General features: G+C 43.8%; 2 protein-coding genes across 2 annotated transcripts; one reads left to right on the top strand and one right to left on the bottom strand.

The window, feature by feature from the left end:
• Positions 1 to 297: 297 nt before the first annotated feature.
• Positions 298 to 20,380, bottom strand: TTC38 (tetratricopeptide repeat domain 38). Its single transcript, XM_072338153.1, has 14 exons — positions 20,260 to 20,380; positions 19,609 to 19,686; positions 18,831 to 18,912; positions 17,777 to 17,948; positions 16,010 to 16,183; positions 14,347 to 14,422; positions 13,429 to 13,548; positions 6,534 to 6,593; positions 5,592 to 5,630; positions 4,734 to 4,815; positions 4,167 to 4,332; positions 2,950 to 3,109; positions 2,590 to 2,663; positions 298 to 2,057 (listed from the first exon to the last, which is right to left on the bottom strand). Exons 1-14 carry the CDS (start codon positions 20,281 to 20,283, stop codon positions 1,964 to 1,966), a joined length of 1,401 nt encoding a protein of 466 aa, XP_072194254.1. The 5' UTR covers positions 20,284 to 20,380; the 3' UTR covers positions 298 to 1,963.
• On the top strand, positions 20,282 to 27,596 carry PKDREJ (polycystin family receptor for egg jelly). The gene is given in 4 exon segments (XM_072334220.1): positions 20,282 to 20,381; positions 20,486 to 20,682; positions 20,684 to 27,511; positions 27,513 to 27,596. Coding segments are annotated over 4 exon segments (7,209 nt in total).

Below are 27,596 nucleotides of genomic sequence, written 5' to 3'. Positions count from 1 at the left end.
CTGACCAAGCTATTTGTGTTTGTTTTCTATAGCATTAACTGAAAATGGTTCAGAAAGACAAGTTGGATCGTTTCAAATAAAAGTAAGAAGGGGAAGATAAGGTAAAACAAACAAACAAACAAACCAAAAAGTGCTCATGTACTGCAAAACCTGCAGTACCAGTGAATGAAAAAGCTTCCAGTCACATTATTCATGGAAAAAAAGACAATGCGTGTTTTATAGGTTTACATACTCAAGTTGAATTGCCCATTTAGAAGCCTCATCCTGAAAGGCAAAGAAGTCACACGCTTGTTGTTCAGCTGAGCTCATCTTTGAGTTTATTGATATAAGCAGACAAAATTCTGAATCACACTGTATCAAAAGTACTATAAATGTCATCCTTAGATTTACATAGCAGCTCATTGCTTAGGATACATTTTTTAGGATACATATTGCTTAGGATTTTGTAAGCAGGCAGCAGATTTCTCTGGCTTCTGTTGCCTAACAAGATTTAGTACATTCACTGAATATAAATTTATTTGCCTGAAGTCACTGCTTGAAATACACAGATTAGAAATGAGTTGTGCCGTGCCGGGGCACACTGACTTATTTGATATGCTGGGAACTACAGCTCTTCCCCTGATTCAAAAGGCTGCGAAAGCCTTTACATGGTTTCACAGACGGTCATCAATTTATAGCTAAAATATTTTTTCCTTAAATAAAAAAAAGGGTGGCAGCAAGGCACTTGCCCATTTCAAGTGCACGTGCAGGAACTCCATGGCAAGTGCAGGACCAGCTACACAAGTGCTTTGCATCAAAAGGATTACATCTGAAACTGCTGTGAGACATGGGGATGAGCCTGAACTGGAAGGTGGTGCAGGCACACATATCCAGGAGTGCTTACAGATGCCAGAGCTTAAGTAGTTAAAGAAGAAAGCATTTCTTTACTGGAACAAGAAGAGGAGGCCTTAGAATTGCTTTGAAATTCGATCTTCCTTCCATCAGGGATTTCTGGATTACTGCTCCAGGACAATATGTTACCTCTGCTACACTGCAGAGGTGGAAATCCAGAGGCACCAGAAACTCTCAGAGCTTCTTTCACATCTTCGGTTCACATCATGTCTTATTTGCAGCATCAAAGCCTGGCATGCTAAAGCTTTGGGTCAGTTACTATAAGCTCTCCTTCTGCAACAGCCCCTTCCAGTTTTATCTGCACCAAGATACCCAGTGTTCCTATCAAGTGCATGAAAGTTAGTTTTAAACTCTAAGCGCTAAGATTCCAACCCCAGCTGCAACTCAGATCACACAGTTTCAGCTGAAATTCGGGCTCAAATGTTCTTCATGAAAATCCACATGAAAACAGACTAAACCAGCAGTCAGCTACTGTCCACATTGTCTGGTTTCATTCACCTAGAAATTCCAGGAAACTCAGAGGCAACATCTTGAAATGAAAAAAATCTAACTTGTTGTAAGAAGGTGTTTAAAAATATGCAGCAAGAAAAAGATTCTGATGGCAGACATCTGTAATGCCAGGGTAATTCAAGTCTTAATGGACTGGCAGCATGACATTGTATTGGTTCAGGACCTATTCTTATGCTGAGAAGGTCAATTTGAAGAATCTGGAAAGTTTACTGAATATTTAACATATTGATGAAGTAAGAAACTGGGACAACCAATGACTGAAAGCCAGGCACTGCTACTGTACCGAATAGTAGCATGGTCAGAGGGAACTTCAAAGAAAATGGACTAGAAAAGCAGCGTCCCAGGAAGATTCAGATAGCTGTGCACAACAAGCAGGTAATCTTCTAATTTCTGTGCAGAATCATCCAAGATTTAAAGCTGTTGCATTTCAGATTGTATTTCCAAGTAAGCTGTCATCAGATCTCTTGCTCCTAGGGATTCTCTAGTGTGGTTTGCAGCACAGCAGCCCTCCGCTCCCAGCACCCAGACTGATTGGTAAGCTTATTGCTAGCAGAGGACAGATTTATGCCATTGAATGAACAGCCGCTGCCCTCCTTATAAGACGTTCCGTCATTGGTGAATTTGGTCTCATCACATCACGTTCTGTCAGGAGGCACCTGGAAAAGGAGAATAAGTAGCAAGAAAATGGGAAGGAAGCCACTGAGTACATCATGTTTTCCCATGCCAACAGTAGCAGTACTAGAGCAGGAAAACAACACCTAAAGACCAGCTCCTCATTTCCTTTCTAACACTGACAGAGACTGATAATGAGCACTCGGAGGGCACAGAACAATCATTCTGATATATTTTATCTGCTATTCTTGTTTCAAAAAGACTTCAGCAGGCAAACAGGCAGGGCTTCCTGTTGTCCTGAGGAGACAGGCGTTCTTTCAAGTGCACAGCAGGCTCAGTTAATAAATCTAAACACAACTCTACAGAGTCCACTGAGGAACATCTATGATTTCTGCTAAACAAAACTCTTGTGGTTCATACTAAAGCAAGCACACAAGTCAGAATCTGTTCATTTAACATGAACGCTTGAGTGTAATTTCAGTATGAACGTAGTTGTTTGGAGGTACTTTGCCACACCCTGATTTTAAAGCACTACTATCACCACAGAAAGAAAAAATTAACAGGAAAAATACTCACTTAGCAAGGTTTCGTTTGGCTTGGGATTTACAATTTAAAGCGGCGTGAATCAATAGCTGGCTGAAAACATCTCTCTGCAAAAAGAAGTCAGTAAAGAAGCAAGTTAGTAGGGAACTCTGAAAGTGTTGCTGGTTACAACATCCCATTTACCACCAGCCCCCACGTGAAGTGTTCCTGCTGCTATGTTTGAAAAGCTAACGCTGATGGGAAGTGTTTGCAAACAGGATTCGGTCACAAGCACAGTTCAGTTGTTCCCTTTTCTAAGAATCAAGGGCTCTTAACAATGAAAGCACCTGAGGGAGGCTAATGGAAGTGAACTGAGTCACATCTTGAGTCACATTTTCTATCTATGTCCTTTACCTGAGCATTACTGCCTCCCAGTTCGATTATTTGGTAACGGATCGGGTACAGCAGATCCACAGCTTTGTCACAATTTCCATTTTCAAACTCCACCAAAGCCTGGAATAATGGCAACCCCACACGAGGAGCCAGAGAAAGCACGTAGTCTTCACCAGGTTCTCTGTAGAACAAGAAAACGATAAACTCTCGCAGATCAAAGGAGAGATATGAATATTCAATGCCAGCCTGGCACGGCCTGCAGACAGAATGTTCTTTTTGACTCTTCAAAGCCTGATGATTCAGGTACTGTACTTAGACAGTTATTTTTGGTATGATGATTTTACTTTGGCCTTTTTATTACTCATCAGCAAATGGATTTCATTCTTCTACACATGTTCACACATGTCACAAGGCCAAGCCTTTGCCACGTATCAACTTGGTTGGGAAAAAAAAAAAGCCAGAGAAGTCTGCACTAGTTTTTCTGCCAGTCAAGGTGTGTGTGGAGGGAGAAGAATCTAGATGGGAGTGAAATTTTTAACTGGCAAACTGCAAAGAAATACCAGCAATTATGGGTTCAAAATAGCTCAGTATTTAAATATTCAAATCTATCAGTCACACTTAAGGAAGAGACTCAGTTTAGAGCAGTTATAGATAAATATTTATTAAGTACTGAACTTTTTCTCCTCCTCTCTTTTTATTGCAGGATCTGATCAGGCGTTCTATCACTTACAACTTTTAATCCACCAACTTTTGGGCTTAAAACCGTACCAGTCAGACCATTAACTTGCTTTTAGGATCTACCAGCTACATTTACATCATAGATAGATGAACTTTCTTAAGAAAAACAAAATAAATCACGGTCATTTACAGTTAGGCACTGCAGAGAGTGTGAAAAACACAACGTTGTTAAGTTGAAAAGCTTCAATGCACAATTTTCACAAATAAGTGAATTTAAAAGGAAAATTCTCAAAAACTATTTTAGTGTTGCTTAGAAATCAATTTCCCACACGGGGACTATGACAGTCACACTACCAGCTAACGGGGAGTTCCCTTTGAAACAGAGCAGAAAGAACCAACACAGACAGCTGACACGTTGCACAAAGTCTGTACTGTTATACAGATGACATCATTTATCTGCTGCACGGAACATAACTTTGTGTGAACGCACAGTAAGAAAACACAAAGCAAATGTTCACTTAGTGCCTGTGACAAACAGTACTTCAATTCACGTAACCTACTTGGCAAGTTCTTGAAGAGTTGTTAAAAGCTCTTCAGTCGTTTTGTGGTCTTTGGCTCCAAGGGAGGACATCAACAGGTGTGCATCATTGAAGAGAAGAACGTGATCTTTGGTGTGCTTCTTTGTACGTTTGAGGACACTGTTCCATCTGTCTCCAAGCTTTACACCTATGAGTAAAAATTACTTTTTAAAATAAAAACACCACGTACAAAGACATCACTTAGTAGTACAGTATGTATCAGCATCACTTGCCATGGATAGCACTGCTACTAAACTCATGAAAACAATCTCTCTTACAGACACAAGAGTACTACATACAGAGTAATGCTGAGTTACAGGCTGCCTTATCAAGGCAAAGGGTTCAATGACCGTGAGTAATTTATCACCAATATTTTAGACTGCATTATGTGAGGAACTCTCTTCGTCAAGATTTCTTCTGTAACACTGACCAAGCTTGCTCTGTATCTTCAAACACCTTTCTGACATGCTAGGGTGTGTGTTGGAGGGGGAGGCTAAAAGAAAACTGTTCCCCTTACTGCTGAAGAAGAATTACACTTGGATATCCTACCTTCCAGATGAAGCCTGTACAGCATTGAAGAGCTGTCTATTATATCCAGCATGCTTTTACCCGACTGGAGCCTGGGAGCAATCTGTAATCACAAGAGCTCCTGAGCTTGCTACCAGGAACATTCTCAGATAATCAAACTTCTGTGAACAGTACAAAATTATATTTTCTTTTATCCCAAAACACCTGTCTCACAATTGCGCTGCTAATTGCATTGTTCCCAAATATAGCAATTTGTAATGACAAATGCTACCACGTTGCTTTGCTTGTGTTGTTTTACCTGTTATGAAGTTAAACTCAGTAAGCACAGAGGGTCACCAGGTTTCTTGTTTTTTTCCCCAATCTAGTGCCATAAATGTTCCTTCACTTTGGCAGAGTTAGTAGACAGGAATCTGCACAACAACTTTCTTAATGACAACCTTACTTTAATAACCCTTGTAAATATACGCTATCCTACCAAATTTGATTTTATTTACTAAGATTCTGTTGAAATCTATACAGTACAGAACCAGAGCATATTAGCTCAAAATGGAAAGACTGGCTTCTTTTAACTTATAACTAAGGAGCAAAATCAATTATTTGTCAGAGTAACTTGATTTTATAGGACAAAAGTTTTACACCCTTTTAAAAAGCTTTTTTCTATCCCTTCCCCCAGAAAAACCTGAGACCTAAACAACACAAATAGGAGAGATGCAGGTTTTGAAGCATTTCACCAGATGAGAAATGACTTTCCTAACAACAGCTCTAAGTATCACACATGCACGGCATGCTGTGGAAGGTTTCAATTTCATGCAGAAGGAAGAAAGCACGTATCACGATCTGAAGCATGCCCTCTGAAAAATATTAAAGGCCCCTACTCACGTGATTGTCATAAATTGTCAAAGCAGCCTCATATTCACCCTGTAAAAGCAAACAAGGACCCTGAGACTGATATTCTGGTAGAGCAAGCAAGAGTGATGAGTAGCAACCAAAGATGTAAATACAATTAAGAGATGCCATAGCATTAATTCACTGTCTCATGACTTATGAAAAAACAAATAGAAAAAGTCCAAGATAAAGCAGGTTTCATAAGGTAGAACAACGTGGATATTGAGCTCATTTAGTAATGAGAACAAATAATGGTGTGCATTACACATGAGGGAGAAAGATGAGGTTTCATCTCTCTTTCTAATCTTCCTTTCAGGATTCTTTGAAAAACTTTGCAAAAGCTATGCTTTCTACGTCATTAGTACTAAACATAAGCAGCTGACACTGTGTTCTGTCCAAGGTATGGCACCTCTTCAACAAGATGGGATCAATTCATTAAGGAGTCAAATATAACAAGAGCTTAGCATTATGAAGTCTGAGGAAATTTTGGATTTCAACCTGATACACTGGGCAACTTGCAATCATTACAAAGAAGTTACATTACATTTTAAATGACTTAAATAACAGGGATTAGTAACATTAATGATCAACATAATTAAACATAAATAACACTTATCAATGATATTAGACAACAAGTTTAATGATTAGTGTCCTTTTTCAGTTGGTAATCAGTGAGATTTTCTTCAAAGATAAAATAGAGCAATCTTTCAACATTCTGGCAAAGATAATGGAACTTTGTTCAATGTAATTAAAAATTCTCAAAATAGTGGCACTAGATGACTCTCTTGCAAGAACATCACTGTGCTATTTTATAACAGCATCCCTTGAAACACCAGGAAAAAAAAAATCCCTATAAACACTAGTATTGCCTTTTAACTAGCATTGGACGTATTATCTGTAAGGACCATAAATCAGCAATATGAAAACATCTCATACCTTTTCTATGAAGCCTAAAGCCCAATGCCAGTAATTATGGGTAGTAAGCATATCACTGCCCTGCAAAGAAGTAAACAGAGAGGAATATTATGATTTACATAACAACTTCATTTCAACATATCTAGGCAGATTTCTGTTTTCCTCTTCAACCAGTGAGTGCTTCAGAAGACAGGACAGGCAACAACTTCACATCAGCTGGCCTACATGAAATCTCCCACTGTTACACTTGCTCCTTGCAATGTCAGGGAACACTACAAAAATCAAAGTTCTCCCCAAGTCTTTTTCCAGAGAAGAACCGTGCTTGGGTGCCTCAGAAGAATTCACTCTTCTGCAGCACTCCTTAAGGAAAAGAATACAAAACTTAAATATAACAAGAGTAAGATTTGCCTCATCTACAATGTAAGGGTCTTGACTGAAGTAACTTGGCTAGACAGCATGGAGAAATATCTACCTTAGGAAGTTATTCATCCTACTTACCTAGATTCCCACTTCAGACTGAGTAATCACTTCTTAAACCTAGGCCTTACTACTCGCTACAAAACAGATACCAAATACGTGGGCTGTTCCTCAGGTGAGATGAAGATTCACTGAATGGTACCAGCCTCACACCATCCTTCCCAGCTGACACCAGAAGTTCATAGAATCATAGAATCACCAGTGCTGGAAAAGACCTAAAAGATCATTCAGTCCAACCATAAATGCTCTTCAAATGCTCTAGGGAAGAGCCTATACTTCAAGGCAATGTAATTGCTGTTCATTTCTGTGAGCAGGCTGAGAATAGACAAACAGGAATATACCTCCATTATCTTTAGGTGAAAAATCCTAATACCAGAAAGGTTCTCCCTTCTCATTCTCCCTCAACAGAGTAGCTAAGTTTAATCTTCTCACAAGTGCACAAAGCATCTTCATTATCATGCCAACAACTGCTTCAGTTGCAGGAAGCACAAAGGTTCCTGATGAATGTCAGAACTTCACTGAGCTACAATAAGCCCTTCAGTTATCTTCATTTAATATTACACCACAAAATCAACAGCAGCAGCTCAAGTAGTTAAGTGTTTGGCATGAATCTGATCATACCATATTTACTATCATATGACCATACCAAACGACACATGTGTAAGAATATGGAATTACCTCTGTCATAGTTTTGTGGTGCTGCTGTCAATATTCCACATTATAACATCATGTGCAGTATGGATCATCCATACTCCAGTTCCGTAGAATGGTAGCATCCCAGGTGCTCAGCTCTCGGAGAAGAACTACATATCCCAGAGGACGCCGCGGCCAGAGATAAGTCACGGGAGGAGGACATTTATAATCTCGCTCCCAGGCTGGAACGCTCTCTCTCTCTCTCTCTCGGACTCTCAGGGAGTGAGAAGCATTCCTGCCGTGTCGCCTAGACTTCACAGTAGGCCTCTCGGTTTTCGGGGACTCTCTCTCTTTGTTTTGTTCAATTAATTAGCCTCAATCATTGTATTCCGATATCATATTTAGTAAAATAAGTTTTCCTCCTTAGATTGCTGCCACTGTTTTATTTTCCCTTCCTTTCCGGGGCCCCGGGAGGGGAGGGGAGGCCCTACGGGGCAGCTGCCCTGTCACGGATACAGGTAAATCTAGATAATCTGTGACAGATTATTGGTGGAGAATGCGGGCAGATTGCCAGCAAAAGTGGGCATAATTTGGGTAAAAGTGGGCAAAAACTGCAAAAGCTGCTGTTTTTCCTGCTGTCCTTTTAGTTTTTTACAGAGCTACGAGTTTTTTTTTTCCTTTAAGGAGCTATCTAAAGTTTACGTTTCTGCGCCTGGGAGCTTGACCTTGAAATTCCAGGCGAACTGTCAACATTCAGGAGTAGCTGTACACTCTGAGCATTGCTATCTTGCTTTCGTGAAGAAAGCAAAGAGATTCTCTTGCTCTCTCAGAGCACAGCTAGCTGGCTCTGACTTTCACAGTGTCTGCTAATTACTACCAGCTATGAATCTACTCTCCATTCCAGCTGCTCTGTTTAAGGGATTGAAAGCAATTATGATCTTCTCAACGTATTGGCCATTTGTCCATCCCATGATTTTTTGTTGTGGTATTATGTATATATATAACCTAATAAGGGCACTGATGGAGACACCTGCCTGGTATTTATATGTGATATGGTATAATTTGAATGTTGGCACTTACATCCCAGATGGAATGGTCAATTTTTCAAGCACTTGCTTCCCAGATGGAATAGACAATTTTACAGACACCAAAATTCTCAATCCAGTGTACAGGCTGTACTCTCAGATTGCCGCACATTTTTCAATAGCCGAGTTAGTGCCCATACTTGTGGCCATGTTATCAATATTAATGAATGTATTCCAATACATTCGTTCTATACGGAAGTCTTCTCTAAAACCAGAAAATGCTGACTGGCAGGGAATATGGAAAGGTTTAGGAAAGATCTTAGAAGCGTGGGGACCTGCAGTGTCGTGGGATTTCACTCTTGAACACCTGAGGGACCCTGAGAAATTAAGTGAATACTTGGGTCAGAAATCTAAGGAGGTAAACATTATTTGGGGTTTGGCTTACGCATACCGTGCTCTGTATAATACTATTCTAGAGAGAGAGAGTTTCCGATCTGAGATTCAAGCCAAAAAAGGAAAATCCCAAGTCAACTCTGATCAGTCACAGGAGGCACCAGTAACAATGTCAGTTGCCCCTGTGGAAGGCAAGAAATGGAAACGGGTGTCCACGCGTCTAGAACGAAGAGAAGGAGAAGCAGAGCAGGCAGCAGAAGAACCAGGCCCCTCGTCTGGATCGGCACCAAAAAAAGCAAAAAGAAAAACCAAGAGGCATGAAGAAGAGACTGATGATGAGGAGGAAATTACTTATCGTCGACCTCTGAAGCTGACTGAAATCCAAGCCTCAAGAAAAGAGTTTACACGGTGTCAAAATGAAGGTGTCCTTGCCTGGTTGCTTCGCTGCTGGGACAGTGGGGCCAACAGCTTGTCCCTAGATGGTAACGAAGCTCGCCAACTAGGAAGTATTGCCCAAGACCCAGGTATCGACAGAGGAATTAGCAGAAGTTCGGATGGAGATGCCACTCTCTGGGAGCGACTGTTAGAAGCCGTGAGAGAAAGGTACCCCTACAAGGATGCTTTGAAGCCTAAAATGATTAGGTGGGATACCATCCAGAAAGGTATCCAGTACCTGAGGGAAATGGCCATGATGGAAATGTTGTACAACCCTGGTCCAAACGAACGTGATCCTGAGAAAGTGAGGACCGGTCCTGACATGTGGCAGAAACTCACAAGTACAGCACCAGAGAGATATGCACAGTCACTGGTAACAACTTTTGGAGGATACGAGGACCAACAGAGAAGGCCTCAAGTTGTTGAACTGATTATCACACTTCAAAACATCGAACAGCAGCTCCCCCCACTGCGCGCCGCAGTTTCTGCCATCTCACGGCTAGAAGACCGACTAGATGAAATGTGCAAGAAAATGTTTCCATCAACAAATCGTAGTGATCCCGTGGTAGTATCAGAAACGACTGACGAAGGTCAATTCCCGTATGAGCCACCAGGTTTAGTGAAGGATCTGATCAAAGTATTCCAGTCCTACTCCTACCCTGTATCATCAAAAGTCTCAGCTATTAGACGCACACGTTTTCCAGTTCGAGCAAGGAACAACAGTACAATTCCACCACGTGTTTCCATGTGGCGCTACCTACGTGACCGCGGAGAAGACATGAGGAAGTGGCCAATGCTTTATCTTTATACTGACTCATGGATGGTGGCAAATGCCTTATGGGGGTGGTTACAGCAGTGGGAACAGAAGAACTGGCAGCGGAGGGGTAAACCTGTTTGGGCTGCTGAACTTTGGAAAGACATTGCTGCCCGAACAAAACGTATGGTTGTAAAGGTGCGTCACGTGGATGCACACGTGCCCAAGAGTCGGGCTACTGAAGAACAACAAAACAACCATCAGGTAGATAAAGCTGCCAGAATTGAGGTGGCTCAAATCGACTTGGACTGGCAAAATAAAGGTGAACTATTTCTGGCTCGATGGGCCCATGAGACCTCGGGCCATCAAGGAAGAGATGCAACATATAAGTGGGCCAGAGACCGAGGGGTGGACTTAACTATGGGCGCTATTGCACAGGTTATTCATGACTGTGAAACATGTGCCATAATTAAACAAGCCAAGAGGATGAAACCTCTCTGGGAGGAAGGGCGATGGCAAAAGTACAAATATGGGGAAGCGTGGCAGGTTGATTATATCACCTTGCCACGATCTCGCAGTGGTAAATGCTATGTGCTTACCATGGTGGAGGCAACTACTGGGTGGCTTGAAACATACGCAGTACCCCATGCTACCGCCCGAAACACCATACTGGGTCTTGAGAAACAAGTCCTGTGGCGGCATGGCACCCCAGAAAGAATTGAATCTGATAATGGGACACATTTCAAAAATTCCCTTATAAATACTTGGGCCAAAGATCATGGCATTGAATGGGTTTATCATATTCCCTACCATGCACCAGCTTCTGGTAAAATTGTTGAAAACAATGTTGAAAGCAATGGGTGGTGGAACATTTAAGCACTGGGAAAAGCACCTGGCAGAAGCCACTTGGTTGGTCAATACAAGAGGATCTGTTAATCGTGATGGTCCTAGCCAATCTAGCCCCCTACACACAATAGAAGGAGATAAGGTCCCTGTTGTACATGTAAGGAACATGTTGGGAAAAGCTGTTTGGGTCCTTCCAGCCTCCGGAAAAGGAAAACCTGTCCGTGGAACTGTTTTTGCCCAGGGACCTGGGTGCACTTGGTGGGTAATGCAGAAGGATGGGGATGTTCAATGTGTACCACAAGGGAATTTGATGCTGGGGGAGTGCAGTCAATAATTCTATGTATCTATGTATATATTTGTATGTGTAGTGTGTTTTAGTTATTATAATTATACATTTAATTATGTTACATTTAAATGTACTATTTAGCTATCATAGTTTTATATACGTGTATATATGTATATATGTATTAACCATGATGTAATAATGTAGAATAAGGGGTGGAATGTCATAGTTTTGTGGTGCTGCTGTCAATATTCCACATTATAACATCATGTGCAGTATGGATCATCCATACTCCAGTTCCGTAGAATGGTAGCATCCCAGGTGCTCAGCTCTCGGAGAAGAACTACATATCCCAGAGGACGCCGCGGCCAGAGATAAGTCACGGGAGGAGGACATTTATAATCTCGCTCCCAGGCTGGAACGCTCTCTCTCTCTCTCTCTCGGACTCTCAGGGAGTGAGAAGCATTCCTGCCGTGTCGCCTAGACTTCACAGTAGGCCTCTCGGTTTTCGGGGACTCTCTCTCTTTGTTTTGTTCAATTAATTAGCCTCAATCATTGTATTCCGATATCATATTTAGTAAAATAAGTTTTCCTCCTTAGATTGCTGCCACTGTTTTATTTTCCCTTCCTTTCCGGGGCCCCGGGAGGGGAGGGGAGGCCCTACGGGGCAGCTGCCCTGTCACGGATACAGGTAAATCTAGATAATCTGTGACAACCTCACTGAATAAAACAACCCCCTTCTTCTATTGCTGATTTTGAGTTCCGAATGAGATTAAATTGCTAAGTGAGAAGTGGGCAACAAACGGAGCCCAAATACTCTGGCAGTACAGATAGGCAATCCCAATCAGCAGAAAATTACCAATGGATCAGGCCAAACACAGGCATCTTTAGTAAAGGTCTTAGAGAGCTCTGCTTTCTAGCACATGATTATATTTTAACTGGCTTAATGATGGTTAAAATGAAAAAAAAGATTGCATAAGTGAACGTATACATTTCATTATGACAATATCAGCTGTTATAAGCCTTAACTATGCTGGACCAGGCAAGAGGATACATCAGACAATTCTACTTCTAAATCTTGTTTTATTTGGATAAATGCTGTGCATCACAAATAAAAATTAAGCTTCACTTGCAGGAAAGGACCACATGACAGACTAATGAAGCTGTCCAATACAATGTTTTTATATATAACAAACTTGTCAGGTAAACAAAGCAACTTCAGAAGACTAGTACAGAGACAGAAGTATATCTTCTATTTTCTTATAGTTGACGTAAGAAGCCTTTCACATCCAGAAGCAAAGAAAACTAACCAAACTCAAAAAAAAAACAAAAAAAACAAACAAACAAACAAAAAAAACCTAAAACCAACACCAAATGAACTGCATGAGCTTTGCTTTCTGAACTGTGTGCTTTTGATGTGCTATTTCACAGCCCATCTTTCGTTCACCTGAAGAATTTAGACAAATTCTTCCAGAGATGTCTGATGCTCAATCTAAGCAAAAGGCTTATGAAAAAAAATCACTGCCCACTTTGCTGCTCTGAACACATGCATATCAATGAAACATAGTAATCACAGTAAATTTTTATCTGATGCCACATCTGCCAGCAGTGGCCATGGCTTTATGTCACACAAAACATCCAGCCAGTTCCATCTGCTTAGACAAAAGTAACTGTTATGTGATTGTACAAACCATGCTCATGTTGAAAAGTGGAGTGTTGTTTTACTTAGACAATGCTCCCAGCTAACATAAGGCACTCTGAGAGGACAGACTGCGTGAATGCTTCCCAACTCGTGTGTAACTTGGCATCTGTGTAATCTCAGTAATGATGGCTTGAAGTGGTCCAGAGTATGTGCCCTTCATAACTGACACTTTTCTGCCTCTTGCTTCAAAATCCGGCATGGATAACAGCAGCTCAAGTGAAGTTTTCTACTCATTTCTGAAACTTGCATTGCTTGTAACACGTACACAGACAGAAAGGAATTAGATGAAGTAAAATAGCAGGACTTAGCAGGAACAGGCAAAGAAGACCTAAAGAGATACTTTTTGGAGATGCCATGACAAAGCTTACCTTCCAGTTGTCTTCTGTTTCCTTCATGAATGCTAACCCTTTCTCCACTTCTGCTTTCATTTCATTTATGTGAGCTATAGTATGAGCTGACCATGCATCTGTTCGATTTATACTCAAAGCCTACAAGTGAAAAAATGGAAATTGAGATGAGTCACTAAAACTGGCAAGTAAGCATTTATGACTGGGGTCATAAATCTGTACCAGCTACAAAAGAGTTGCATGCACAGGCATAATACAGTCTACGACAGTTCATTGCAAGCAATTGCTTCTTCCTCTAAAGCCACAGCCAGTCTGAATACTGAGCAAATAACTCCTTCTTGCTCCAAATTCCATGATATCTTAGCCATTGTTAAGATTTGTCAGCAGCAGTTTTGTCTTTGTCACCACCTTCAGCAATCTGATGCAACAGAACCTTGCCAAGTCACCCATTAGAGATTAACTGCATCCAAGAACCCTGGAAGACAGGGATAACCCTGAAGTCTGCGCAAGATCAAACACAGCTACTGTCTTTATCAAAAGCCTATATGCAGACTAATTTTGATCCCCAGGAATGTTGTATTCCCAACTGTTCACTAATCCATGAGTACATGTCTGGAAAAAAAAAAGAGGGACCCCAAACAGAATGAACAGTCAAGAGCAGATTACAGTAAAACAACTTAACATTCTTTAGTAGACATTAACAGCCAGTTATACATGGGGGATGCCACAGAAGGCAGAGAGGATTCCAAGGGATAGTTATTAAGAGTTCCTTGTTAAAATGAGCATTTCTGTGTTGAGCTTTATCTCTTTCTTTCTTCTACTAAAAATGGTGATGATGAAGAGTCAGCTCACAGCATTTGTGCAATACATCACTCAGAGATAGGGAGCACACAACTAACAGTTCTAAAAACATTTTACCATCAAGAACAGGCAGTTTACCTCACGGGCAAGCTCCTCAGCACGATCAAAGAAGTTTGATTCCATCAGTCCAAAAGCATAGTAGCCCTTCACGTAGCTAAGCAAAATGGAAAGGAACAACAATTTACCCACTCAGAACTAGACTTAAGTAAGGATTGAAAAACACACTAGAAACAGCATTTAACAGTCCTTGCAAAGTAATTCACAATACTGAGCAACAGAAACAGCTCACAGCCTATGTATTATAAATGCTCATACTTAACAGAAGACGAAGTCTTACTTATGCCCGACAGAGACTATTCTGGCTCCTCGGGCTCACCAGGCTGGAGGTGAAAGACATCCATTGTCAGGCTGGTGCTGGTGGCAACCCACACTAGGACTCAAGTTCACTAGAATTCAAGTTTGTGGAATACAGAACAACAAGCTACTCCGCATAGGAAATGGGGCCCAGGGATGCCAGCAGAGTAATCAGTGACAAGAAGCATACCACCAGTATTTAAGAGCTGCTGACATTTACCCTTTTGGATAAGCTAGAACTAAGAGTTGCACAGAGCAGTCATAAAAATGAAAAATTAGATGTTCGGGAGTAAGAAAGTGCTGTCACCAAAGTTATCCGAATATCTCAAAGGCAACACATAAGACTGCAGCCATCTGCTCCTTCTTCACTGCCCACTATATGCAAGCACCTTAGCACAGTGTGGCAAAGGTACTATCATTAAGCAATAAAGGCCCAAAGTACAGGGCCATTATATGGTTCTGGGAACTACCCAATTAAGTGGACAACAGTCTGCACCTTGGCAGAATTGTGCCAAAAAAACTTTGCTGTCCTGGCTATTGACGTACAGTGCATCTGTACCTCAATTCATACAACACCCAGAAAATTATACCTACCTATGGATAGACCTATGGAGGCCTTTTTGCCTCTCTCTAAACATTAAGTGTGAGTACTGAAGTACAGCTCTATGTAGATTGCAACCTAGTTAGCAGCTTTCAAATAATTACACAAGATGTAACAATAAAAACAACTTTACCAATTGTCTCAAGATATTTTTACAGTAACTACCTACTTGACAATACATTCAGACTATCCTGAATTAACCCTGGGAAACCAAATCTTTCAGGGCTAAGAAAAAAAAACAAATAAACAGCTACTTTCCTGTCAGTCTTTGCTGCAGCCGCCGTTACAGGATATCCCCAAACTCTGTTTCAGAGTTACACTTGAATCCTGGAAATTCCTCCTTCCACTAAAGTGGTCTATCAATAACAATCAGCAACAACAACAAAAACAAATGGACAAACAGAAGCCTAAAAGGGTTTTGCCACTGCCTTCTGGGAGTACACAATTCTATCTTACTGTGAGTACACAATTCTATCTTACTGTGAGTACACAATTCTATCTTACGTCACAGTACACGAGCCTTTTTTGACAGCAAAAATGACTAAATGAGCTGCCACTCACTTCTGAAAACTAAACAAAACAAAACAACCTCAGTGTCAGCAGGGATACAGGGGAGATGTTCGAGCTGTGGTCAGCTGTAATTCACTTGACTTCACTTTTAAGCCATTGATCTTGTCTACACTTCTGTTTCTAACAAATCCTATTAGTTAGATGTGTTTCAACCTAAAGCCAAAAAGCATCCATACAGCAGATAAAGAGCAATGTTGAAAAAGAAGCGTGACCTACCTGCTCAGAGGAACATCAGGTGTCCAGAAAGGAAAAACCCGAGCAACAGAATCTCGCATTTGTACTTGATATCCTATGGAGAAATAAGTGTCCTGGGAAAACTTGAGGGCTAGCAAGTCAGTCGGATGGTTCTGTAGAATCTGCTCCCATATATCACAAGCTTTTGGACGCTGCCTATAAACAAAAGTTTTGATTGTTGAAAGAAGACATGCACACCTGCCCTGCTGTTAGTTCTAAACATCTGCTGTTCTGAAAAAGAGAAGATTCAACACCAAAAACCTTTTTCCTTCTAGAAGAAATTTTAGGTAAGTTTGCTTTTTTTTCTCTAAGAAACAATGACATGATTTGAACAGGGCACTTTCTGGGAAATCGGATTAAAAAAGTATTTTTACAAAAGCTGAAAAAGACAAGGAAAAAGAGACACGCTTGAACCATAAAAGTTTTCCCATGAGACTGAACTTGAAGTTTGTACAGAGATCTGCTGTTACCTGCTGGGGAGCTGGAAGGCTTTGCAGATGGCTCTGGAGAGGCTGGATCAAAGGGCTAAATCCATCTGCTTGACATTCAACAAGGCTAAGCCCCCAGTCCTAGAGTTGGGTAACAACAACATCATACAGTGGCACAGACCTGGGCATGAGTGGCTGGAAGTTGCTCATCAGAAAAGGAGCTGGGGGTGCTGGCTGACAGCCAGCTGGATGGGAACCAGCAGTGCGCCCAGGAAGCATTCAAAGGTCAATGGCATCCAGGCCCACATCAGAAATAGTGTGGTCAGTGGGATGTGGGAAAGGATTGGCCCCGTACTCCAGAATAAGGAGGCTGCACCTTGACTACTGTGATTGCTTTTGGGCCTCTCACAACAAACAGTGATATTGAGTTGCTGGAACACATTCACTGAAGAGCAATAAAGTTGAAGGGACTGTAAAACAAGACGTTTCAGGAGCAACGGAGGGAATGGGTAATTCTGTTTGGAGAAGGTTGATGGGTCCACATGACAGCAGGTTGCAGGCAGGGGGGTGCCAGAGGAACGGCTTGCCTAGGGAAGTGGTGGAGTCCCAGTCCCACCATTCCCAGAACTATTTAAGAAATGTGTGGACATGACACTAAAGAACCTGCTGTAATGACAGAACTCCGTAGTTCAGGTTGGTCATATTGAAAGCGTTTTACATGCTAAGCCATTCTATAATTTGATTGTTAATCTACAGTCATATGCACAGACACCTTTGTTCCAGTGGGAATTGAACCCATACCGACAGCGCTTCGATAGCTTCCTCTTTACCTTTGCTATGAAATACATGAGGTAAAGCCATGTTCACTTGTTTGACAAATAATAAAAGTGAATGATTACTTTTCTAGAGTGCACAGAAATTCATCAGACTGAATGGAAGAACAATGCTTCACAGAACTACTGATACTGGCACCTCTCACTCTACATTCTGATGTAGGGAGCACTGGAACAGGCTGCCCAGAGAGGCTGTGGGGTCTTCTCTTATGGAGATATTCAAGACTCATCCAGATGCCTACCTACGCAACCTGCCTTAGCAGGAGATTTCACTCAACAACCTTTTGTGGTCCTTTCCAGTCCCTGAAATTCTGTGAAAATTACTTTTGAATAACTGCTAGTGTGAACCAAGGATTGTATTATATTACACCAGACCTTGCATAAAAGTACGCCGCTTCTGCCTAGGGCAGCAGTACGCAGCAACAGCAAGGAGGTCCTGAATGACAAAAACAGCCACTGTCCCCTTCCCCACAGAGCCAACCTCTTACCCACTGGCAAACATGTCCAACGCCAACACGTGAAGCTTCTCCCGCTCAGTCAGAGGCTGAGATCTTGACAGCGTCATCATTGTTTTCATCGCACTGTCCAGATCTTTGTTGAGTCGCACTGTGCTTCCAGTGCCAATAAGCTCTAATCCATTAGCAATGACATGTCCCATCACTATGGAAATCAGCAAGTTACAACATGAGCAGTACAGAAATACAGATAATTCATCTCTATATGAGCATGGAGAGGTTTAGGTTGGTTTGGTTGAAAAGGGGTCTCATTTGTAGCCAAAGAAGACTGAAAAGACTCATAATATGCTTCAAGTTTCCACTGTCCTTCATGACAGGCACTGGAAAAGACTCGAGGTGAAAAACACAAAAACATCACAGCCTGCTCTCCCCTCTAAACATTTACAGAATCCAGTTTCCACTTGCCAAAATGTAGTACAGTAAACACAAAGAAACAGGACAGAAGGGCTGCTCCAAAAGTAATACCTCCCATTTTATTATGCTGGTCCACAACATCAGAGGCAAATGTTGGTACAGCAGTAGAACTTTCCCACCAATATTCTGTAACATTTTGTTGCCATTTGGCAGCCAATGGCAGCAGAGGGGCAGCCAGATAAAGTGATGTCTAACGTGGAGATATGTATGAAGCAAATGTGTGTCACTGAATTCATTCACATGGAAACAGTGGACCCTACTGACATGACTGACTCTTGCTGTACACTTCTGGAAACAAAACAGTGGGTGCCAGCACAGCAAGGTGGCAGCTGATACATTTCAGCAGAGCCAACAACAGGCCACCTCTGCTAGTGCAGATCTTTGTGAGCTTGGCATGCATGCTTTTGGTCATCTCGGGAAAAAATGCATTGCACAATTGTTAAAAATTGTGTTTTGTAGCTCAGAACAAGTTATGTCAAATAGCAGATTCTGTACCCATTGTGCTGTCTGTACCCATTGCAATTTCCATAGAAATAAACAGGAGGCATTACTTTTGGAGATATTTACATATCGTCCAGCACTTCCCCTGCTAACACTTAAAGGTTATACTTACCAAAATTTGGATCTGCAGCCTTTAACTTGGAAAGACACCCTTCAATACCTCCTAGGTTCTCATCATTGCGCCACGTTGCATACTGTGAAAGAGAGAGACAGGGCCAACGACACTGGGCATCTTCTCATCCTCCATAGAACAGCAGAATGGCTTGGGCTGGAAGGGACTTCCAAGATCCCTACTTCCAAACCCCCTGCCACTGGCAGGGCTGCTAAACAGTCAAACAGGCACTAGATCATGTAGCCCATGGCCCCAGGCAGATAAAATTAAAGGAAGCAAAACAGAAGAGAAACTTTACACTTAGCACACAGAGTTTGCTTAGGAAGAAAACAGAAAAGATGTTTTCTTTAAGGTACTCTGGCCACCAACAGAACTAACAATCTTCACTTTTTATGTAGCACACATCTCTTTGATGGTACTCCAGTGTTAAGCGTGACAAGCCTACCAGCTGAATGTTCTCCCACACCTGCAACATTCAGCAGAGCTCTCTACTAACAAGGTTTTCTGCTGACAGCTAGTGCCTGATTCCCATGCTCTGTTTCCTCTGCCTACTAGCAGAAAACACAAAAGAGACCACAGCTTACCTGTTAGATTTGACTTTGCTGTGGACACACCAGCACTGTGACTGCTGGAGTGTTCTTTCCTCAAGAAATAAAACCAAAGACACTTTTTTCTCATCTTCCAGACAGTAAGAAATACAAAAATCAGCTACAGGAAAGACTGCTTGGTGCACAAGGCCCTCCAAAACACATCCCCTCATTTTTGTTTTAGGTCATACCTGCCTTAGCGTAGCATCAAATAGTTTACAGGCTTCGTTGCTTGCAGTGGTCAGGCCAAGTCCAGCATCCTGCCAGGCCTGCACAATAAACACAGTAAGAACCTGCTTATTCCACATGCTGCTTTTCCAGACGCAGCCAACAAACTTCAACAGCGACGATTTTCTGATGCTTTTCAACTGAAACTGTAGTGCACAGTACCAAACCACAAATTTCTGTTTTACAGCACACAAGTGTGAGTTCAGAAACAGCGAGAAGAAAGTCGCCGAGACAGCGGACAGGTCAGGGCTGCTACGTACGGGTCACCTGGCTTCCCCCAGAGGGAAGCGGGCTGCTGTTCGAGTCCCCAGGAGGAGCGAACCTCCCCAAACAGCGCCTCTCAGGACGGCCCCGGACGAGTTCACATGAAGGCAGGGCCGGCAGCCCACGGCCCCTCCCGGCCTCAGCCGCCTCAGCTTCCCGTCCGCGTCCCCGGGCCGCACGGCCCGGCACAGAGGCCGAAGCCGAGACCTGCTCGCTCTCGCCGCCCACTCTCCCGGCAGCTGCGGGACCCCCGGGCACATCGGGCTCGGACGCTCGGCGACCTGCGGCGGCGGGCCGGCCCCTCGGCTCGGCTCCCTCGTTACGCCGCACCTTTTCATGCCCACCCGTACCTTGCAGTCCCTCAGCGGTGCCATGGCCGTCCCGCAACCCCTTCACAACCTTCGCCCGAGCGACTCCGCTCTTCCCAAAGCACGCAGGAGAAGGGGCCGGGCCGGGCCGGCCTCGGGGGCGGGTGTGGGGCGGGGCCGGTCATCCTCTCGGCGCGGCGCCGCCGCCGATCCAGCCGCGCTGCTGCCGCCTGTGGCGCTCCATGTGGGCTGCGGCCCCTGCTGGCAGTGCGCGCGTCCCGCCGCCAGGGGCTGTTTCGAAAGCTGACGTGGGGTTTCTTGCAAGCGGTACCATGGAGGAGGGGGCGGCAGGTGCCGGTCCGCACGCAGAACGTTCAGGCTGCCGCTGGCAGTTGGCACTACTCAACCGGCAGCCGCCGGCAGGGCACGCTGCAGGACGAGCGCTTTCCCCCGCCATACCGGCCATGCCATGCCCGCGCTCCTTTTTCTCCTCCAGCTGCTCACGTTTTCTCAGCAAGCCCTGCGAGCCTCCTCTCCGCGTATGCTGCCGCCGCCCCTGATGGTCGCCTGCCTTGGAGCGGACGGACGCGGCTCCCGAGGGCGCAGCGGCGAGGGATGGCTCTCCTGCCCGGCGAATGGCACCTTGAAACTGCGGTACCAGCCAGCCCCGGGAGAGACAGTGCAGGCAGGGAGCAAAGAGAGGCAGCCTCCCGCCCCACCGCGCTGCCTCTGGCACCTGAACTCGGTTTGGGTGAAGAACACCTCTCTCTGGTCAGGGCAAGTCACGCTCCAGACAGGCCTCTCCTCGGGAAGCGCTCTTTGGCCCGCGGCCTCCAATCTCATCACGGTGCAGTGCTCGTCTGCCTCATGCGCTGCACCCGAGTGCCTGTACCACAACTTGAGCATCGAGGTGTCAGCGAGGTGGGTGACCCAGAATAGCTCACACACATACCGTGATCGCACGAGAAACACCGCCTGTTTGTTGCACTGCTCTGCTTTCCCCTTGGATCCAGAGAAACACCGAGGATTGGTGGCAAAAATGAACAGCCCCCAAAGCAGACTGGCACCAGCTCTCCTCAGAGTCAGCGACAGTGCTTCAGGAACAGCAGATCCGGCAGTGCTTCGCCAGGAAGCAGCCTGCAAATTGAACTCAGTTACAATTCAGAAACCTCCTCTTCACACCTCTGTCATATATCAGAAGAAGGGCACGGCGTTTCACCTGCGTGCCAGAGTGCTGGTGGACTGCAGCCTCCCCGTGTCCATAAAGCCCCAGTGGATATTCTACGCTGTTAAGGACATGAAAACAAATCCGGACTGGGATAAACCTCTAGATATATCATCATTGCATGGCGTAAACACAGTACAGTTAACAGTTCCCAGCTGGACTTTGGATTATGGAATGTATCAGGTCTATTTTACTGCTTCAGTATTTGTGATCGGGACCAAAAGATCCTTCAGTAAGACAGACAGAATTTTTCTCGAGATAGAGAGAACTAATCTTGTGGCGAGCATTGCAGGAGGCATCTTCCGAACAGTGAGCTCTTCTGATAATTGGACTCTTGATGGCTCTGTGTCCTATGACCCCGATTCACCGGAACGACACAAGGGAATCACATTTACTTGGTTCTGTACTAAAAAGCCATCAGACTACAGATACATGAGAATCGGTGTGGGAAATAAATGCCATCCAGCCCAGAGGGATTTGAGGTGGCTGACACCTTCAGGAGCTGTTCAGGTGATAGCACCAGAATCTCTCCCAGGAAACACTGTCTACCACTTTCGTTTAGTCATTCAGAAGGACACGAGAAGGAGTTACGCTGACCAAACCGTAAATGTGCAGTCTGGCTTTTCACCTCTTCTGGATGTGGCGTGCCTTGAAAACTGTGGCAGTGCTGTAATTCCAACAGAGAGGTTTACACTGTCAGGCAAGTGCCTCAACTGTCGAACAAGCAGCCAGCCAGTCTACCACTGGTCGCTTTGGCTGGAAAACTCTACAGAAATTAGCTTTGACTGGTCTTCCAGAACCTCAACAGGCAGGTTTGGTGCTTACCTTTCTATACATGCTCTGACTTTTACCAGTACTGCAGATCAATCCTACGTACTGCTACTGAAAGTGACTACCTGGGGCGGGAGCTCATCGCTCTACAGATATGCATTTAAAGTAAATTCTCCACCCCGGGCTGGCAAGTGTAGCATCAGCCCACACCGGGGTACAGCTTTTCTGACAAAATTTGTTGTCCAGTGCAGTGGGTTTTCTGACAGCAACCTACCTCTGACATACAAGGTCATAGTAGCTTCCGATGTATCCAAAACAGCCAAAATTAACTCAGTGGAGGACAACACGTTTGGCACAATTCTGTACTTTGGCTACCAGCCTAGAATGCCTCCATCACTCCTCCCGGTTGGTGTGCCCTCTCGGAGGTATACCGTGACGCTGTACGTTCAAGTGTGTGATTCTCTGGGGGCATTTACCCAACTGAGCCTGTATGTCAGAGCGCAGAACCCATTGAAAAGTCGACCACTAGCTGTGGTGTTCCATGAACTGCTTGCCTCGGTGAGTGGTTCAAGTGCACCCATGACAGCTTATCTCCAGACCGGAGACTATTTTAATGCAGGATATTTGGCTTATCTTGCAGCCTCTGTTCTAAACTACATCGAAGCTGTGCCAACCCTCCAGATACCCAAGGCTCAGTTGAGGGAAAGCCTGATTAAGACAGCCCTGAATATTTCGGTTGAGAGCACGATGGAAATCAACCAAGTAGTAGCCTCTCTTTTTCAAGTCACAGAGCAACCCGAGGAGGTGAGCGCTCAGTCACAAGAGATTGCCATTTCAAAACTGAGTGAAGTAACTGGAGTGTTGAAAACACAGAGGAACGAGAGCCATTGGTCTGAACAAACCGAAATTCAGACCAGTGGAATACTGAGATGCTTGTCCAACATCCTGAGAGCTGCTCTTCTGCGTCGCAGGAACGTCAATGTTAGTGCAGTCACACAAGTCTTCTCCATCATGGAAAACTTAACTGAGATTGTTTTCCAAGGCAAAGTCCCTGGGGAGGAAGACACTGTCATGGAAACCAAAAACTGGAAGATCACTTTGATGAAGGACGAAAACCGGGATGTTGCAAACGCTTTCTCTACCACAAAAGACTGCAAGAATTGTTTCTACCCAACACTAAAAGACGGAAACTATTCGAGATTGTCTTACGATGCTGTCATTTCCACTGCCCTGTTTGAGTTTGATGAAAACCCTTTCCCTTGGTTGGCTTATACTTCAGAGATCGCAACAACCATCTTGGGCTTCAAAATGGCAGAGACCAAGGCTAATGGGGACCTGCTAGGAATCCTGCCTGAAGAAGCAAACATTCTTATCGCTAGGAAAGATACCGAATCGTCGACATTTCAGTTAGTGATGGGACCTGATAAAACACAAACCTACACGACCGGAGGATTTAGTCTTGAAGTGAACACAGATACCAAGATCATATACTTCCAGATCGTGACAAAATTAGAAGTGGCTTTCAAGGTGCTGGTGTTTACAGGCACTAATGTCACTCAGAGTTTTCCCATTGCCTCTTTTGATGCTTTTCACAACACAACGACGGTGGCAAGTAAAACCAATACAGTTGATAAAGAGTGTAACATCAAGACTCCTTACATCATCTGTCTCCCAGAGTCAGTGCTGAAAGTTGCAGCTCAAGGAAGCGGTGCCCAGAGTCAAAACATTTCCATCGTCTTGCTGACACCCTATATCACAAGGTATCCAAACATGAGGCTGGTGAGCATCCACACTTTTAGCGATCACTGCTTGTTTCTGGGGGGAGTTCAGAACCAGTGGAGGGAAGACATGTGCAGGCTTGGTTCCCTGACCAACTGGCAGCGGGTACACTGTGTCTGCAACATGAAGCGAAGTCACAGAAGTCGGTCGGTCCTCACTGCCACAAATATATCCGCATTTGACATCAAGTTCCTGGCAGCCAAAGTCATTGTCACCCCCAACACAGTAGATCTTAAAAGAAACCTAATAGCAGACATCCCGAAGAACCCCGTGACTCTTCTAACGGTGCTCTTCATTTTTTCAGTCTACTTTCTTTTGTCCCTCTGGGCCATACGAAAAGACAGGGCTGAGATGGTCAGCAAAGACAAAATCATAGTTCTGCCCGACAACGACCCCTTTGATAAAGTCAGCTTTTTAGTCACTCTGTACACTGGCAGTCGCTGGGGAGCTGGAACCAGCGCAGATGTTTTTCTTCAGCTCATCGGACAGAATGGTGTGAGTGATATCCACTGCTTACGGCATCCACAGCTTCCTGCTTTCCGTCAAGGAAGCAATGACTGCTTTCTCTTAACAACGAAGGAAGACCTGGGAGACATTCGCGCCTTCAGGGTCTGGCACAATAACAGAGGCCCATCGCCAAGCTGGTACTTAAGCAGAGCCAAAGTTGAACACATGTCCACTCGGAAGACCTGGTTCTTTATCTGCAGGAAATGGCTTGCTCTTGACAAGGGGGATCGCTTAATAGAAAGGACATTTTCCGTCACCAACCCAAAAGCACCGCTTTCCAGAAGGGACTATTTCTATATTGATCTGGCCAATGGTCTGAAAGAAGGCCACCTGTGGCTCTCCGTTTTTGCTCAGGTTCTCACTGGCACTTACAGCAGGCTCCAAAGGTTATCTTCCTGTCTGACTATCTTATTACTAAACCTGTTTGTTAACATCATGTTCTTTAATGCTGACAAGAATGAAGAATCTCCAATACACTTGAGGTACTTGAGATCAATTGCCATAGGCATTGAATGTGCCTTGATTACAATACCTGTGGAAATGATTATAATGGCCTTATTTAAGTATTCTCAGAAGAACCCAAACGGAAGTCTACCCCTCCTTCCTGGAAATCTTAAAAACTGGAGAGAACGTTTGCAAAAACAGAAACCTTCAGAAACGTCAGAACAGTCTGGCAGTATTAGTTCCCCAGAGAATGTTCCTGGTCACAGCAATTCGCAGGGCCCGATGCATTACAGGCAGATGAAAAGTCAGGGAGCTGCCCAGAACAGCGATAGCATCCCAGTTTCAGAAGGAGGTGCAAGCATCACCGGAGACAAGGAGCAATCAGAAAAGAACTCCTCTCCAAAGATTAAGGCCTGGCAGAGAAGACTACTGCCAAACTCCAATTTTAGCAATAACTACGCAAAAGAAGCAGGTAACTTGCAGGAAGAAAGTGAGGTGCTCAGCGCTACCGCCGTGCCTATTCGCAAGAGACCACCCATCGTTTTTTGTTGGTGGTGTATCTATCTCTCCTGGGCATTAGTGATAGTTGTAAGTGGGGTATCGTCACTTTTCATTGTGCTGTATGGTTTGTCTTATGGCTATCAGACTTCACTGGAGTGGCTTTTAGCGTCAGCAACCTCCTTTATTCAAAATGTGTTCTTTGTTTCAATCATAAAAATCACTTGTTACTCAGCTTTGAACACAGTTCGTCCAAAATACTGTGAACACATTACGTGGTTTACCCATGATCTCTCTTCTGAGATTAAACCAGATAAGGAAGAAATGAATGAAGAAGAGAAGCGAGAGAAGCACTTTAAACTTGCCCAGATCAGAGACACTGAGCTGTATAAGCCTTTAAAAGATGGTGAAATTGCAAAGATGCTGGAAAAAGCAAAAATTAAAGTCAAGGCATTCATTTTCATAAAAGATGCTATCAGTCACCTTGTTCTTTTAGCCATTGTCTTACATTTTGCTTATTCTACTGAGAACACTAACAGTTTCCACTACAACCAGTTCATTCGGAACCAGTTCTCTCCTGGGCTCTCTGCTGTGGTCACGCTAGAAGATATTTACGTGTGGCTGAACGACACCTTCTTGCCTTTGATCCACAACAAGGTCCAGCCAACTTTTCTTACTGACAGCTCATCCAAAATCATTGGTTTGCCCAGGATGAGGCAAGTGCGGGCTAAAGGTACTAAGAAAAAGTGTTTCCACCCTCACAGCTTTGTAAATAAATTTGTGATCAGTAAAAGCCACTGCCTTCACAAATATGGCCAGGACATCGAAGAGAAAGGTGACTATGCTGGCACTTGGACAGAAGTTGCCAACCGTTCTTTTTTCAGGGATAACAGCAGTTGCCACGGGTTTACTTACCAACCAAACAGGACTCCCTGGACTTACTTCTCATATGGACATTTGCACACGTATGGACCAGGAGGATACACATTTTGCTTTTTCCCTGAAGAAGAAAGACATAATTCAACAGCGAGGCTGGATTTGCTGCAAGAGAACAACTGGCTCGATGAAAAGACTTGGGCTGTGATCATCGAACTGACTACATTCAGCTTGGATGGACATCTCTTTTGCAGTATCTCAGTCATATTTGAACTTTCTTATCTTGGGATCATAAAACCAACTTTGTCAGTACACTCTTTTGTGCTCCCCATTTTCTATCAGCAAACAAAAGGTCAAAAGGTGTTTCTTCTAACCACTGTTGCCTTTCTGTTCATGTACACCGCAGATGGCCTTTACAGCATGGTCCACAGAAAAAAATCTACTAGAAGTATTTCCCAGACAGTCAATTTCATCTTAAAATTGGTATTCTTCCTTTTTGTTTCTTTAGAGGTTACAAAGTTCAAGATGGGAGCGGATATTGTCCACTTTTTCTTATTTTATCCAAACAATTTCATTCCTTTTCATGCAGTTTCTCATTTAGATCAGAATTTAAGGAATACTTTGGGCTTTTTGGCATTTCTAGCAGTTCTGAAGACGCTGAAGTATTCTCGATTATTTTATGAGGTGCGTCTGGCTCAAAGATCAATCTTGGCAGCCCTTCCTGGAATCTCCTCTATGGCCTTTGTTGTGGTGGTGTACTTCTTTATATTTATGGCTTTTGGCTACCTTGTGTTTGGCCAGCGCGAATGGGATTACAATAATATGATTCGCTCAGCTCAGACCATCTTGTCTTACTGCGTGTCTGCTTTCAGAAATACTGAATTTTCATCCAGCAGGCTGCTGGGTGGATTTTTTCTCGCCTCCTTCCTGCTGGTGATGACCTGTGTTTTGATCAACCTCTTCCAAGCTATTATTATGTCTGCCTATGCAGATAGGAAACAACTTGTCTGTGAAGAACCATCTGAAGAAGCAAGAGTGGTTGCTTTTGTACTGCAAAGGATGAAAAAGATGGTGCGTTTTCTCATCTGTAAAATAGCCAAAAGAAATGACCCCAGTCTTTGCCGCAGTGCGCTCAACGTGCAGGCTGAGAGGAGACATCAGTGACATTCGGGCCTCAAGAAAAGAAAAGGCAACTAGGGGAAAAATGGTTTATCTTGTAATAAGAGCAAAGCGGGATTTTAAATTCCAGACCATCTCTACTCTGAAACGTTTCAAATAA

The sequence above is a fragment of the Excalfactoria chinensis genome, chromosome 1 (assembly GCF_039878825.1).
Source record: "Excalfactoria chinensis isolate bCotChi1 chromosome 1, bCotChi1.hap2, whole genome shotgun sequence".
NCBI classification, from domain to species: Eukaryota; Metazoa; Chordata; class Aves; order Galliformes; family Phasianidae; genus Excalfactoria; species Excalfactoria chinensis.
This window is presented reverse-complemented; position numbering and strand designations above follow the sequence as displayed.